This window comes from Vigna unguiculata, chromosome 1, assembly GCF_037176805.1.
Source record: "Vigna unguiculata cultivar grain cowpea cultivar isolate G323 ecotype 2 chromosome 1, ASM3717680v1, whole genome shotgun sequence".
NCBI classification, from domain to species: Eukaryota; Viridiplantae; Streptophyta; class Magnoliopsida; order Fabales; family Fabaceae; genus Vigna; species Vigna unguiculata.
The window spans coordinates 43,983,404-43,995,432 of NC_140792.1; the positions used below are offsets into that span (position 1 = coordinate 43,983,404).

The following is a 12,029-nucleotide window of genomic DNA, read 5'->3' on the forward strand; positions in this document are numbered from 1 at the left end:
TTAGGTCTCTGGTAACCCTGGTGTTTGCTAGTTTTTATCAAATAAAAGTCAAAATATTTCTTTAAGCTCCTCCAACTACACGAGGGTGTGCAGGTCCATCATCTATTTCTTAAAATTATTATTAAGCATGAAAATATATTTTATTCTTCTTTAATGGCAGCTTAAATATGTTTGTAGTTGAAGAGTATAAATAAATATGTTACTTAACTTGGCTTAAGATTTTAGATCCCGAGGTTTTAGACTATTCGAAACCACCAACTTCGAGTGTATAATTCACCTTCTGTTTCAGCTCCGACAAACACGGAAAAAGGAATGAAATTAACCTGCAGTTCTCAATTCTCACCTTTCCGGAATGGTCTTTCCGAAAACCACATCTATTTTTCGAAATTCATGGTTACGTACTTCTGGATTAATCTCAGAATAATATTTTATTCTTTCAAAAACAGAAATCCAGAAAATTAATTTTCACTTCTCACATCTAATCCGAATTAAATTTTCCAGAAACCTATTTTTGGATCAAATTTTCCGAAAACCTATTTCCAGATTTCGATTTATAAAAACCTTATTTTTAACATTTGACCTACTATGCATCACGAAAGATACTTTTCATACTTCCAACAAAGCTTATTGAAGAACAAATTTCTGCATTCACCAACTTTCACTATAAAACAATCAAGGACAAAAGCGAAATTTTAAAAGTATGGGGTGCAGGTAGAAATTGATGAGGTGCAAGAAGCTATTGTTCGTACCTACCAAGAATATATAAACCCACTTTATAACAGAAATAAAATGTCTTTTACTTCCTGCACTCATAATTTCTTTGCATACCTGCTCACTTTTGAAATGACTATTTTGCCCTTAAAAAAAGTTACCTTCCGACCATACATTCCAAAAGTTTTTTGGAACAAGTTTTGAACAAAATTTTTGAAACGAAATTTCCAAAAAATGTAATTTCTGGAACAGAAATTTTGGAATTATGAAATATATTTTGAAAGGGAATTTTCTAGAAAGACTTTCCATAACATACAAAACGCCTTCCGGAATGAATTTTCTGGAAAATCGGTACGTGAAATATGTTCCGAAAAAAGTTTTCCTTATATGTTCTGAAAAAACTCTCTAGAATGAGTTTTTTTTAGTATTTTCTTTTCTTTTCTTTTCTTCTTCTGTAGTGTTCTCTCTCTCTTTTCCCTCTGCAGCAGTGGTGTGGTCAGTGGTGAAGGATGTTTGGATCCTTTCTTAGTATTGTGGGGATACAGTTTGTAATTGTGAGGGAGCAGGAAGGAATAGCCGAAATAAAATGATATTTTGAACTAACTCTTAAAAGGTCAAAATTATCCGAAAAAAAAAATCTCGATCCTGGTGCCAATGAGTCAAGTAATCGAGACTACAATCATTGACACAGCATTTCCTAAACTTCAGTATTTTCAACTGTACTTCCATAAGAATCAAATCCAGGCAATCCCTGAGATCATTTGCAGAACATAAACACAGGTCACTCTATGTATACAATTGTAACCTCCATCACGCCAGATACTTGAAGGTGTTTGGATTATCTTCGTCCCTTTCCAAGTAGTCCCGAGTGATGAGATCTTCGATCCTCTTCTTGATTGCTTTAATATCAGGCTACAAATAAAAGAAATGTCAATTGAAATGGTTAAGAAAATCATCAAGCCAACATAATCTATTATAGCAAGTGTAATACTTTCTGCATCAAAACAAGCTGTGCATGGACAAAAGCAAAATTCTGGCATTTTGTACCTTGAACAGGCGGCTCAACTGCTCGACACACTCCGAAACTAGTTGTTGATAGCCCAAAAGTTTCCTACTCTTCATAACACGCACAACTGATGCATCGATGGCATATCGCCTATCTTTGTCAACATCTTCAATTACCTTTTTCCTTTCATCGGCTGGTGGTAGAGGGATCTATAATTAACAAGTGTCACATTTATTGTCTAGAAAAACTTCCAAATCCAATGGTTTAACACAAAAAATGATGAATATTATTATGGCTACAAGTAAGCAGACCTTGATCCTTCTCATTTTATCCGTAAAATTGTAGTTGAACTTAAAGACGTCATGTTGAGATATAACTTTATTGTCTGGCTCCTTGATAAGTAACTTATATTTTGCACATGACAGGGAATGAAGCAATCTAACAATATCTTCATGGGCCAAGTTCAATTGAGTCATAATCTCTGAATAGCTCAGCCTATCAGCGTTGTTAAATAGAAGTAGGGCAGCAGCCTGTAGTGCAAAACAGATACCACTTAAAACAAATCTTTAAATACCACGGTGGCACAATTTTCAACATAAAAAGGGAACAATCATGAGCGAAGGGAAATTTACTAGATAGGTTGGCACAACTATTTCAATGTTTTTCACTTCAAACTTGCCAATTACATGACATGTTCCCAATGAATAAATCCAATTAAGTTTTCTGTGCTTTGTCTTTGTTTCATAGAATCCCTTAAAAACTTCCAAGCACCTGATCTGAAACAAAAAATAAAAAATAAAATCCCAAGAGACTCTGAATGCTTCTCTACAATCATAGAAACTTGTACAACTGTCGTGTCCTTACCATCTCTGAGGGAAGGTTGAGATCAAAAGACTTATAACTAGGCCAACATCCTGTAGTAAGAACAGTTACTGTCAGGTCAATTCCAGGGTTTGCATGTGAGTTATCTTGAAGATATTTCTCAAATTTCATCTGATTATCCCTAGCCAGTGTCAAATCTACCACCTGAAAGTCACATATTTTTGAGTAAATTGTTAAACTACCTGTTTAAACACAATAGAGAGAGAGCTCAGCATGCTAGAAACAAAGGCAAACTACCATCCCCTCCATCTTTGATGTGAACTGACCGCCACACTGCTGCTTTAACTTTGTCAAAATACACTTTTCATGATCGTCATTGACACTCTTGTCAAAAAGTAATCTTCGGGCAAGCTTCTTCCTATAAATATAAAATGCCTTCAGAAAGAATTAGCACAATTGCAGAGCCTAAAATGTATGAACAATATATTGCAACTAAAGAAACTAAGTCTCGCCTGTAAAATTCTGCAAAGAGGTCCTTATCACTGATATATGCGAGCAACTTGATTACCTGCAGGAATTAAATAATTTTGGTAACAATCATAGAGAAGCATAAACTGATGAATAAACCTAAAACAACCTTCTCAAGGGTTTCTTCAATTCCTTCATCACTTAGCTTTTCGCTTCCACCTTTCTTAAGGATATTGTCACAGAATGTAGCTAACAGTTCAGCACTGGAACTACCCGCAACAGTTTTATTGCAGAATATCTCAAATGCTTCCTTTAATGCCTGGAAAATCAGCCAAAGAGAAATATAAAAAATTATATAACTATAAATCAGTCTATAACTTAGTAAGTTATTCTTAAATAGTCTCAACAAACCTTGTGGAACAATGCGTGATTCATAAAGCAGTCATTAACATATGCCATATATTTATCATGGAGCTCTATGAATTTTCTGACTAGCACCTGCAATTACACATGATTAATTTCAAACCTCTCCAGCTATTACTAAAACTATATATTCGATAACAACAACAGTGAGGAAACTTGCTTGGTCCTGAATGCCAGAACCACTTGTAGTCTGGAAAATTTTTTCAGCTGAAAGAGTAAAGAAGCAAATAACATCAACAAATGCTGAACCTGATTTCTAGCAGCTTCTTCAGTTTGTTGGATCAATGATGTACCCTCACCTGTAATATGCTGCAAATAGATAATCATCACGATACAACATTGGTAGTACTAAAAACCGAAGAGACTCAACTTAGTCACAACACAATACGACATATAAAGAAACCAACCTGCTTAAATACATTAGCAACTGGATCTAAGCCTTTAGGTATTTCATGGTAAAGTCTATACATCCTAGAGAGATCATCCACCTAGGCAAAAAACAAATTGGGAACACAGTTAAGAAAAATATGAAAATGATTAAGTGCAATGTGGACAATATTGCTAAATAATTGATTTTGCAATTATGATTGTCTGGCTATTGTAATTTATAAAGTATAATATCATTTCAATTCAGGAATATTATTGGTAGTTTACAATGTTCTGGTTGCTAAAAATATCATGTGGCTCGCTGGGCATTAATTTTGATGAAGTGACCCCAACTCATATAACACCCAACACGTGGAGAGGCTAGGTGATAGAAACAACTTGTCTTTCAGATGTAGAACATTTAACCAAAATAAACTGAGAAAACATCATCAAACAAAGTAATGCAAAACAATTAAGTACCTTGTTATCTTTAAGTAGAGCATGGCAGCCAGAGTTCTCCTTCTCAAGTAATTGATTTGCATGAGTCACTAGCAACTCGTGTTGCACTTTCTATAGAAATGAAAAAAGTACACAAAGTAACACATGTCTTAAGCATTGAAGAGATAATTTTAACATAAATGAGGACTTTGTAAAGAGAAAAAACATTCAATTAGAATACAATTATTTTGAATAAATTAATCACGTTTTCATAATTACAATATTGAAATCAAAACTTGAACAAACTTAGATAAGCAATATGCATGCATAATAAAATGTGCTTTGAATACTTCGTAATTTTTGCAGCTATTATTTACAATGGCGCATTATCAGCATATAAGTTTCCCACTCCCACCCAAAGTTTTATAATTATCATCAATACGAACTTAATACATTTGCCAAAAGTACAAATAAATGGATATAAGACAAAACAGGAAAAAGATTGAGAGATTTTAATTATCCAAAAAACACCAAAGAAGAGACATGTAGTTTACTGACCTCTACCAATTTCGGCTCGGTGCTACAGTGCAAGTAATGAGCCACTCTATCCCTCTCTCTTCTCAAGCAATCCTCCACCTGTACAATAACAAGGGAAAAAGTTATTACAACGTATCATTTAAAATGATACAAAAATCTCAACTCTCAAGGCACAATATACACAGACTTACCTTAAGCATATAATCTGGACAGGAATCAATCTCAATCCACTTTGTAGCCTTACTTTTGTAGTAATCAGCAGTATCCTCAAGCAGATGTACCTCAAAATCCTGTTGATATTTACTTGTTTCGCCGAAATCAATCTCAATAAATATACCAAGAACATTTTTCAATAATGATCTATCAATTTGTTCACCCTCGCGTTCCTTGTCAATCTGTAACATCAGCCATGGTTATTCCAGAAGTCATTAGCAACAACTAAGTATAGCATCACAATATCTATACACTTACAAGTGCAATCATAACTTTCGTAGCATTGGCTCGAATGTCCATATAAACCTGTTACAAAAATAAAGGTACATCTAGTATAAATCCAACTATATATAAAGAAATTACATTTCACATTTGAGCAGACTGAACTGTAGCGTTTCCCTTCAGCAGATAGTCATGGATAACATCCTATGATAGTTAAAAAACATTGATAACTGACCGAATCACGGAAGCAAGTGATCCCTACTTCCTCGAGTCCAGGCAGGGAGAGTCGAGCAATGAAATAGCGATCAAGATAATCGAAAAAGCGTGAGAGCCACCGAACCATGACCTTATGATTTAACCATCTTTCTATCAGTTCCCTCAGCAGGAATTCGTCGTGTTTCTCTCTTAGAGATGGCAAAACCTAAAAAGAAAGATTTAAAAAAAAAAAAAGTATCAAACTCCATATGATATACTATATCACAAAATTAAATCAAACACCGAGGAAAAGGCCAAAGAAGTGAAGTGAAAAAACACGGCTAAATATGTTTTTGTAGTAAATTTATTTTTGGTTCCCAAATGTAAAAGTTTAAGCTAAAAATAGCTTTTCTGAAATGGGAAAGATTAAAATGATATTTATTTTGGGAGAGGAAAATAACAGATTACACACAAAATCTCAATGGCTAAAAACATAATTACACAAAAAAGAATATAAACAGGGGATATTGCCTACCGTGGTTTTAATGTATTCATCAAATATCTCCTTGTATTTTTTGTAGAGCCGTTGCGAAAAGTCATACGGCGGCTTCTGAATGCACATATTATAAATGGTTCTGTGATGGTTATCTTAAGAAAAAAAACACGGTATTCAAAACTATGCATTAAAAAGAGGATGGAGTAGCCCACGAGAACATTGTCAGGAACAAAAACAGAACCCAGGAGAAAAGGATACGTGTATAGAAGCATGTATTCCTCGGCACTGAAGGAAATTTCTGATAATCTTTCAAGGATTCTCTTCACCTTGTCAATTCCCTTCTGCATATAGTTCCAACCTTGGTCAAATTCAACGATCTTCCGCCCCATTGCGACTGCAGAAATGACAACATCATTCAGACTGGAACAAAATCAACCCAGCACAAAAAAGCATAAAAACCAACTTTCTAGCGTAGAAATTTCACAGAGCACATCGACATCACGCGAATGCAGACTCCGAGGATAACCCTAAACACACTAAGACCGCATAGATTTCAATAAGCCAGTGCAAAATCAACACTAAACCCAAGCACCAGCGAGATAATGCTCCACACGTAACACACGTTTCCAGTAATAACAAGATGGCAAAGAATAAAACTTATGCAAACCACAGCAATCACGGAGTCCGTAACAAGATAAACTAACCGCAACCTCGACAGAAAATAGCAATGCAAACCCTAAACGTTGCGTTGAAGGGAGGCGAGAGGTTGTTTTGATTGTTCTTTTCTGATTTTCTCTGTGGTGTATTTATATTGATTGTAAGATATTAGAAATACGAGTGAATCGAAAATGGCAAGGTGTAGAAGTAGTTACACTGAGTGAGGGAGTGAGCACAGAAAGACGAAGTGAGCACAGAAAGACGAAGCGAGCACTTTGCAGCTTCACAATCCTTTTATACTTATGCCTTTGCTTTGGTTGCTTCGGGTCACCTCGGTACACCTTCCCACACTCCATTTTTCTCTCGTGTACCTAATATTTTGTTCCATTTCAGTTTTAATTTTATTTTTTTAAAATTATTTTTATGGGATTAATATTTTATCTAAATATTTAAAAATCATAAAATAGTGATACCAGTCGGATCTATATCATTCTTTGACAATGCTGTTATTATTTTTCCAGAAAAAAAAAATATTTTTTATATTTCCAAGCATACTTGCAAGTACAACCATATTTTTTTCACGTTATAATAAATATTTTACTCATTTGAAGGCATTGACTGAAAAGTATTATTATAATCTCTTAGATTTAGTAGATTTAATTTAATTGTAATTAATGTATCAGTAATGTTTATTTCAATATTTTTTATATTTCAAGCTCTTTTGGTCTTACTAGATCTGCTTATTTTTTATGTATTCTCATAATTGAAGAAGACTTGTGATGTTTTATAAATTAGTTAAGTAATTAAAAGCGAAGGCATATATTTAAAATGTACTCCATCAAACATAAAGTAAAACTAAGTGTTATCTATTATTATTATTATATATGTACGAAATAATGTTTCAGTATTTGTAATGTTGTTATATTTATGGTCTATAATGATTAAGATTATTAAAAAAATTCGACCCCGGGATGGTAAATATTTTCTTTAGTCCAAGTGACCTAAAAATTATTAAATACATCGTGTTTTGTCCAAAAGTGTTAGTGTCGAACAAAGACTAATTAAAGGAAAGTCAATATATTAATTTTAATAAATAAATAAATAAGCGATTATTTAGGGATCTTTAGAAAAGAAGAGGATTCTGTTACCCAATCTAAAACAAAATATACTGTTTCATTTTTTCCTATCCTAACAGACTTAACTGATTATGCAGTCTATAACAAAAGGTTAGTGAAGCCTTCGCGTTACCCTACCATAACCGTTTATATTTTGTTATCTCATTTTAATATTATACTTCAAATTTTCAATATATATCCTTATTTTATAAAAGACCATAATATAAAATTAAAATATATAATATTGTGTAATTGAGACATCGAGATATTATAGTGTCACAAATGTTGACTATTTAGAGATGATAAGTGAATAATTATGATTACAGCAGAGTAAAGAAAAATCAATTATAATTTTATTGATATTTTATTGAAAGTGTATTATCATATGTAGATTTGATGAATGTCAATTTCATTGGGATAAAAACTATACAGGGAAATAAAACTTATCAATCCCAGCCCACAAAAGTCAAAAGTATTTCTACATTTTAAATAATGTGAAAATGTATAATTTGGTAAATACAAAATTATTTATTTCACTTATATGAAATTAGTAGCAATTACTTTAAGAGTGTTGACTAGATGCTCCTTAAAAACCTATGGGTTTAGTTATACCATTGTTTATTTTGTTTTCACATCAGTTTTTGTTTTTTAATGGGAGCATATGATCCTTGATGTGGGTGGTTAGTTGTAACCTCTTAAATGCATAATTTTTAAGATCACTTGTTTTTTAGTTATTTTAAAATTTAAAGTGACCAATATCTGGCATGCAATTATAAAGCAAAAGAATAACATTAAATACAAGATCCGTTAGTTACAATTTCAAATAATTTATTATAAATGTCATGTCATTTACTATAATAATAAATTGGCTTAAGTTCATTACATTCGAAAATAATATATATATATATATATATATATATATATATATATATATATATATATATATATTTCTTTCTTTCTTTCGCGAAAGACATGATTAAAGTAAACTCAATCTTAATATTTATAATACATCTTTTCTCAAATAAACTTAATGTGTATGTGATTCTTTCGTGAAAGTAATGATTAAAGTTAATATGTTTACTTATCTCAAATATAATTCATTGTAAAAAATTGTATTATAACATTTAATTTAAAAAAATATTAAGTTTTATATTGCTCATTCAAATTTAAATATAATTTAACTTTACAAAAATAGTATTTACATCTTAATCATATATTAATTTATTCATATTATTTGTATTAATCCTTTGTCCATGTGTTATTTGTATTAATATTTTATTTAATGTTTATAAATAAAAGTTAAAAATTAATTAAATAATAAAATAACTATATTTTAATGTTGCTAAAAATTAAATATAATAAGGTTTAAATTAACAGAAAAATCAACAAAAAAAATAATGTTAAACATCTAAAACTAAAAAAAAACAAGAAAGTATAAATTAATAGAAAAATCAACAAAAAAATTAGTGTTAAACATTTAAAAATGTTAAAGAAAAGAACAATTAAAGTGTCAATTTGAGACTTAATTGAATCTTTGTTCTTTTTAGTAGACATCTTAAAAATTTCAAAGTTCTTATTTTGTAACAGTAAGTTATTATCTAAAAATTTAAAAGAGTATTTTGTCTTTATAAAATTTATTATCTACATTTATACTATCTTAATTACAGTATTTAATTATTTCAGTTTTCAATGTAAAAATGATGATATTTATTATTCCTTAACCAATATCCTTAGAACACTGGTTGCATTCTCCATTTTATATCCATACAAAAGTAGAATCCAATGCAATGTTTACAAAAATAAAAAAAGTGAGTAAATAATGAGTAAAAAGCACGGGTACCATAGGATGGAGATATGTTTCATTATTCCATACTCATTATTGGATAAAATGTTCATACTCCTTTTCATTTATCTGTTCATATCCAACAAAGTATATAATTTTTATCATATTTTAATTTCATTGAGTAAAGGATATACTTAGTGTCCTTACATGTTTTTTTTTTCAATATTAATTAATTTTTATAAAAAATATAATACTGTTAAATATGAAAATATTTGACGTCACTTATTTAGAAAGAATTGGTAACTATATAAATTTTAAAGCAAAATACCAAGTAACAAATGAGTAAAAATGATGGAAATATAATATTACACAATTATACATAAATAAATTTGTTTAATAACCAAAACATCCACTAATTTTGAAAACATTAAATAAAATTGATAAAGTTAAAAAATATTTTTTAAAATTTTAAAAATTAAAACATATATTTAATTTCAAAAATATTTCAAATGTCTTCTTACTTCATTTCTCTAATTATAATGAAATATATTTTTAATTACACTAATAAAAATTGTAATGCATTACTTAAATAAAACCACACATAGAAACAAAATAAAAGTAATCATATTTCAAATTTAAAAATATTTCATTTTGTAAACACTAAATTATTATATTATAGTAAATAAAATATTTTTATATAATTATGATGGTAAAATTACATTCATGAAAATGAGTTAAAATATAAAAATAATCTTAAAAGAAATTATTGAAATAATATTCTATGGAAAAAAAACAAATACAAATATTAAATTTTTTTAGAAAGATTAGTCTAAAAAATCATAATTTTCTTTGACCGTTTGAAAATTCCATTTCGGTTTGCTATTTTGTTGGTTAAATTTTTTCTTTTATAACTTTTTGATTTGTTATAAGTTTCTTCTCCAATTAAAATTAATAAAAAGTAATCTCTAATATGGATAGGAATCAATAATAGAAACAAAAATATAAATTTTTGACAAGATTGTGAGAGTTATGGAAAAATAGTTTAAACATAATTTTACTCCTTAAACTTTAATGTAAAATTGACTTTCATCATGTTTCAAAAATTTTTATAATTTGTTTCTCAAACTTAAAAAAATACAAATAAATATAGTTTTTCTAATTTAAAAATGTTATACTTTTTATATATTAAATCATGTTTTAAGTTTTGAGTTATCACATTTTAACTCAAATGCCGATATAAAATGTTATTTAACATTATATCTAATTATTTTTGAAGTTTATATTTTATTTGCTTTTGAATATGAATTTTACGGAGAGGCTATAAATGGATATCAAGGTATAAAGAGAAAAGTATAGTTGTTTATTTCAAATAATAGAGGTAAAAATAAAAAATTTGGAAAAAATTATATGTATATTTGTGAATAATTTGATTAGAGTATTAGATAATTTTTTTTTCAATAAAATAACATTTTAAATTATAATTATGTCTTTATGATTAAATTAATATAAAATAAAATTTTACTAGTTAAAATTAATTTAAAATAAATTCTGTGTAGTTAAAATAAATTTTTAATAGCTGTAATTTTAATTTAAAATAAAATACAATTGGTTAAAAATATTATTAAATTATAAAAAGTTAATAATATTATTAAGTATTTATTTTTGTCATACAAATTTAGAAGAACGGTGAAGCCTCTGATGCATCTTTAATTCAAACAAAATCAAGAGCATTTCGGTAAAAGAATTAATGATGAATGCTAAATCTTCTCGCATACATCAGAGTTCCTCCTCCCTCTCTTTGCAGATCATCATCTATCACAAACATCTTCAAATTGTTATTTTTTTTAATATATTCTAAAACATTAAAATTAACGTTTAATGTATTCCAAAAGCCAAGTAACAACACATAGAATTCAGCGTAAATTCGTTTTTTCCTACAAGATAACAATAAATCAGTAGAAGCATAACATTGGAAATCAAAATGTAAGAGCAGAGACAAATTTAGTTTCAAATCAAACTTACGAGCTATATACATATTTATCCATTAAAAAGAACAAACAACCATAATTAACAAAAGTGCAACAAGAATACCATAGCTAATATAATAAATACACAGGCTAACATAAAAAAAATCATAATAATCTAATAAAAACAACTCATTTCACCTTAAAGAAAAAAGTTCTAACGTGATTTCAAAATTAAACAAAAATATTATTTACAAACAGAAGAAGAAGAAGAAGAATTTATCATGAACATTCTATGCCATTTCCATATCAAATTAATTACAAATTAAAATGTTTTTTATTATCTCCGCATATAAAAAAATTATGATTATTTATATTTAAAATAATAAAATATCAGGTTATTTATACATATTTAGTTCAAATTATCACAGAAAAACATTTTATTTTTTTAATGGTACAATAAACCAAAAGATAAAAAACCATATATTTTTTCGTACAATAAATTATTTAGTTTTTCGTACACAAATATTTATTTTAATTAGTTCTTAAACATAAATTCAGTATAAAAAATAAAAATTATAATTTTTAACATGCCTCAAAATTAATTCCTGAA

General features: G+C 28.8%; 1 protein-coding gene across 2 annotated transcripts; it reads right to left on the reverse strand.

Moving 5' to 3' along the window:
• Positions 1 to 1,284: 1,284 nt before the first annotated feature.
• Positions 1,285 to 6,888, reverse strand: LOC114195188 (cullin-1-like). Of its 2 annotated transcripts, none has more exons than XM_028085581.2 (19): positions 6,770 to 6,888; positions 6,156 to 6,291; positions 5,937 to 6,036; positions 5,442 to 5,627; positions 5,243 to 5,290; positions 4,963 to 5,166; positions 4,793 to 4,870; positions 4,277 to 4,366; positions 3,838 to 3,918; positions 3,680 to 3,739; positions 3,419 to 3,505; positions 3,177 to 3,326; positions 3,052 to 3,107; positions 2,837 to 2,957; positions 2,582 to 2,743; positions 2,350 to 2,493; positions 2,029 to 2,247; positions 1,759 to 1,926; positions 1,285 to 1,623 (listed from the first exon to the last, which is right to left on the reverse strand). In XM_028085581.2, exons 2-19 carry the CDS (start codon positions 6,284 to 6,286, stop codon positions 1,522 to 1,524), a joined length of 2,187 nt encoding a protein of 728 aa, XP_027941382.1. In that variant the 5' UTR covers positions 6,287 to 6,291; positions 6,770 to 6,888; the 3' UTR covers positions 1,285 to 1,521. The 2 variants fall into 2 exon arrangements, with proteins under 2 accessions (XP_027941382.1, XP_085530229.1); XM_085674103.1 differs by lacking the exon at positions 6,770 to 6,888 and adding an exon at positions 6,602 to 6,741.
• Positions 6,889 to 12,029: the final 5,141 nt, after the last annotated feature.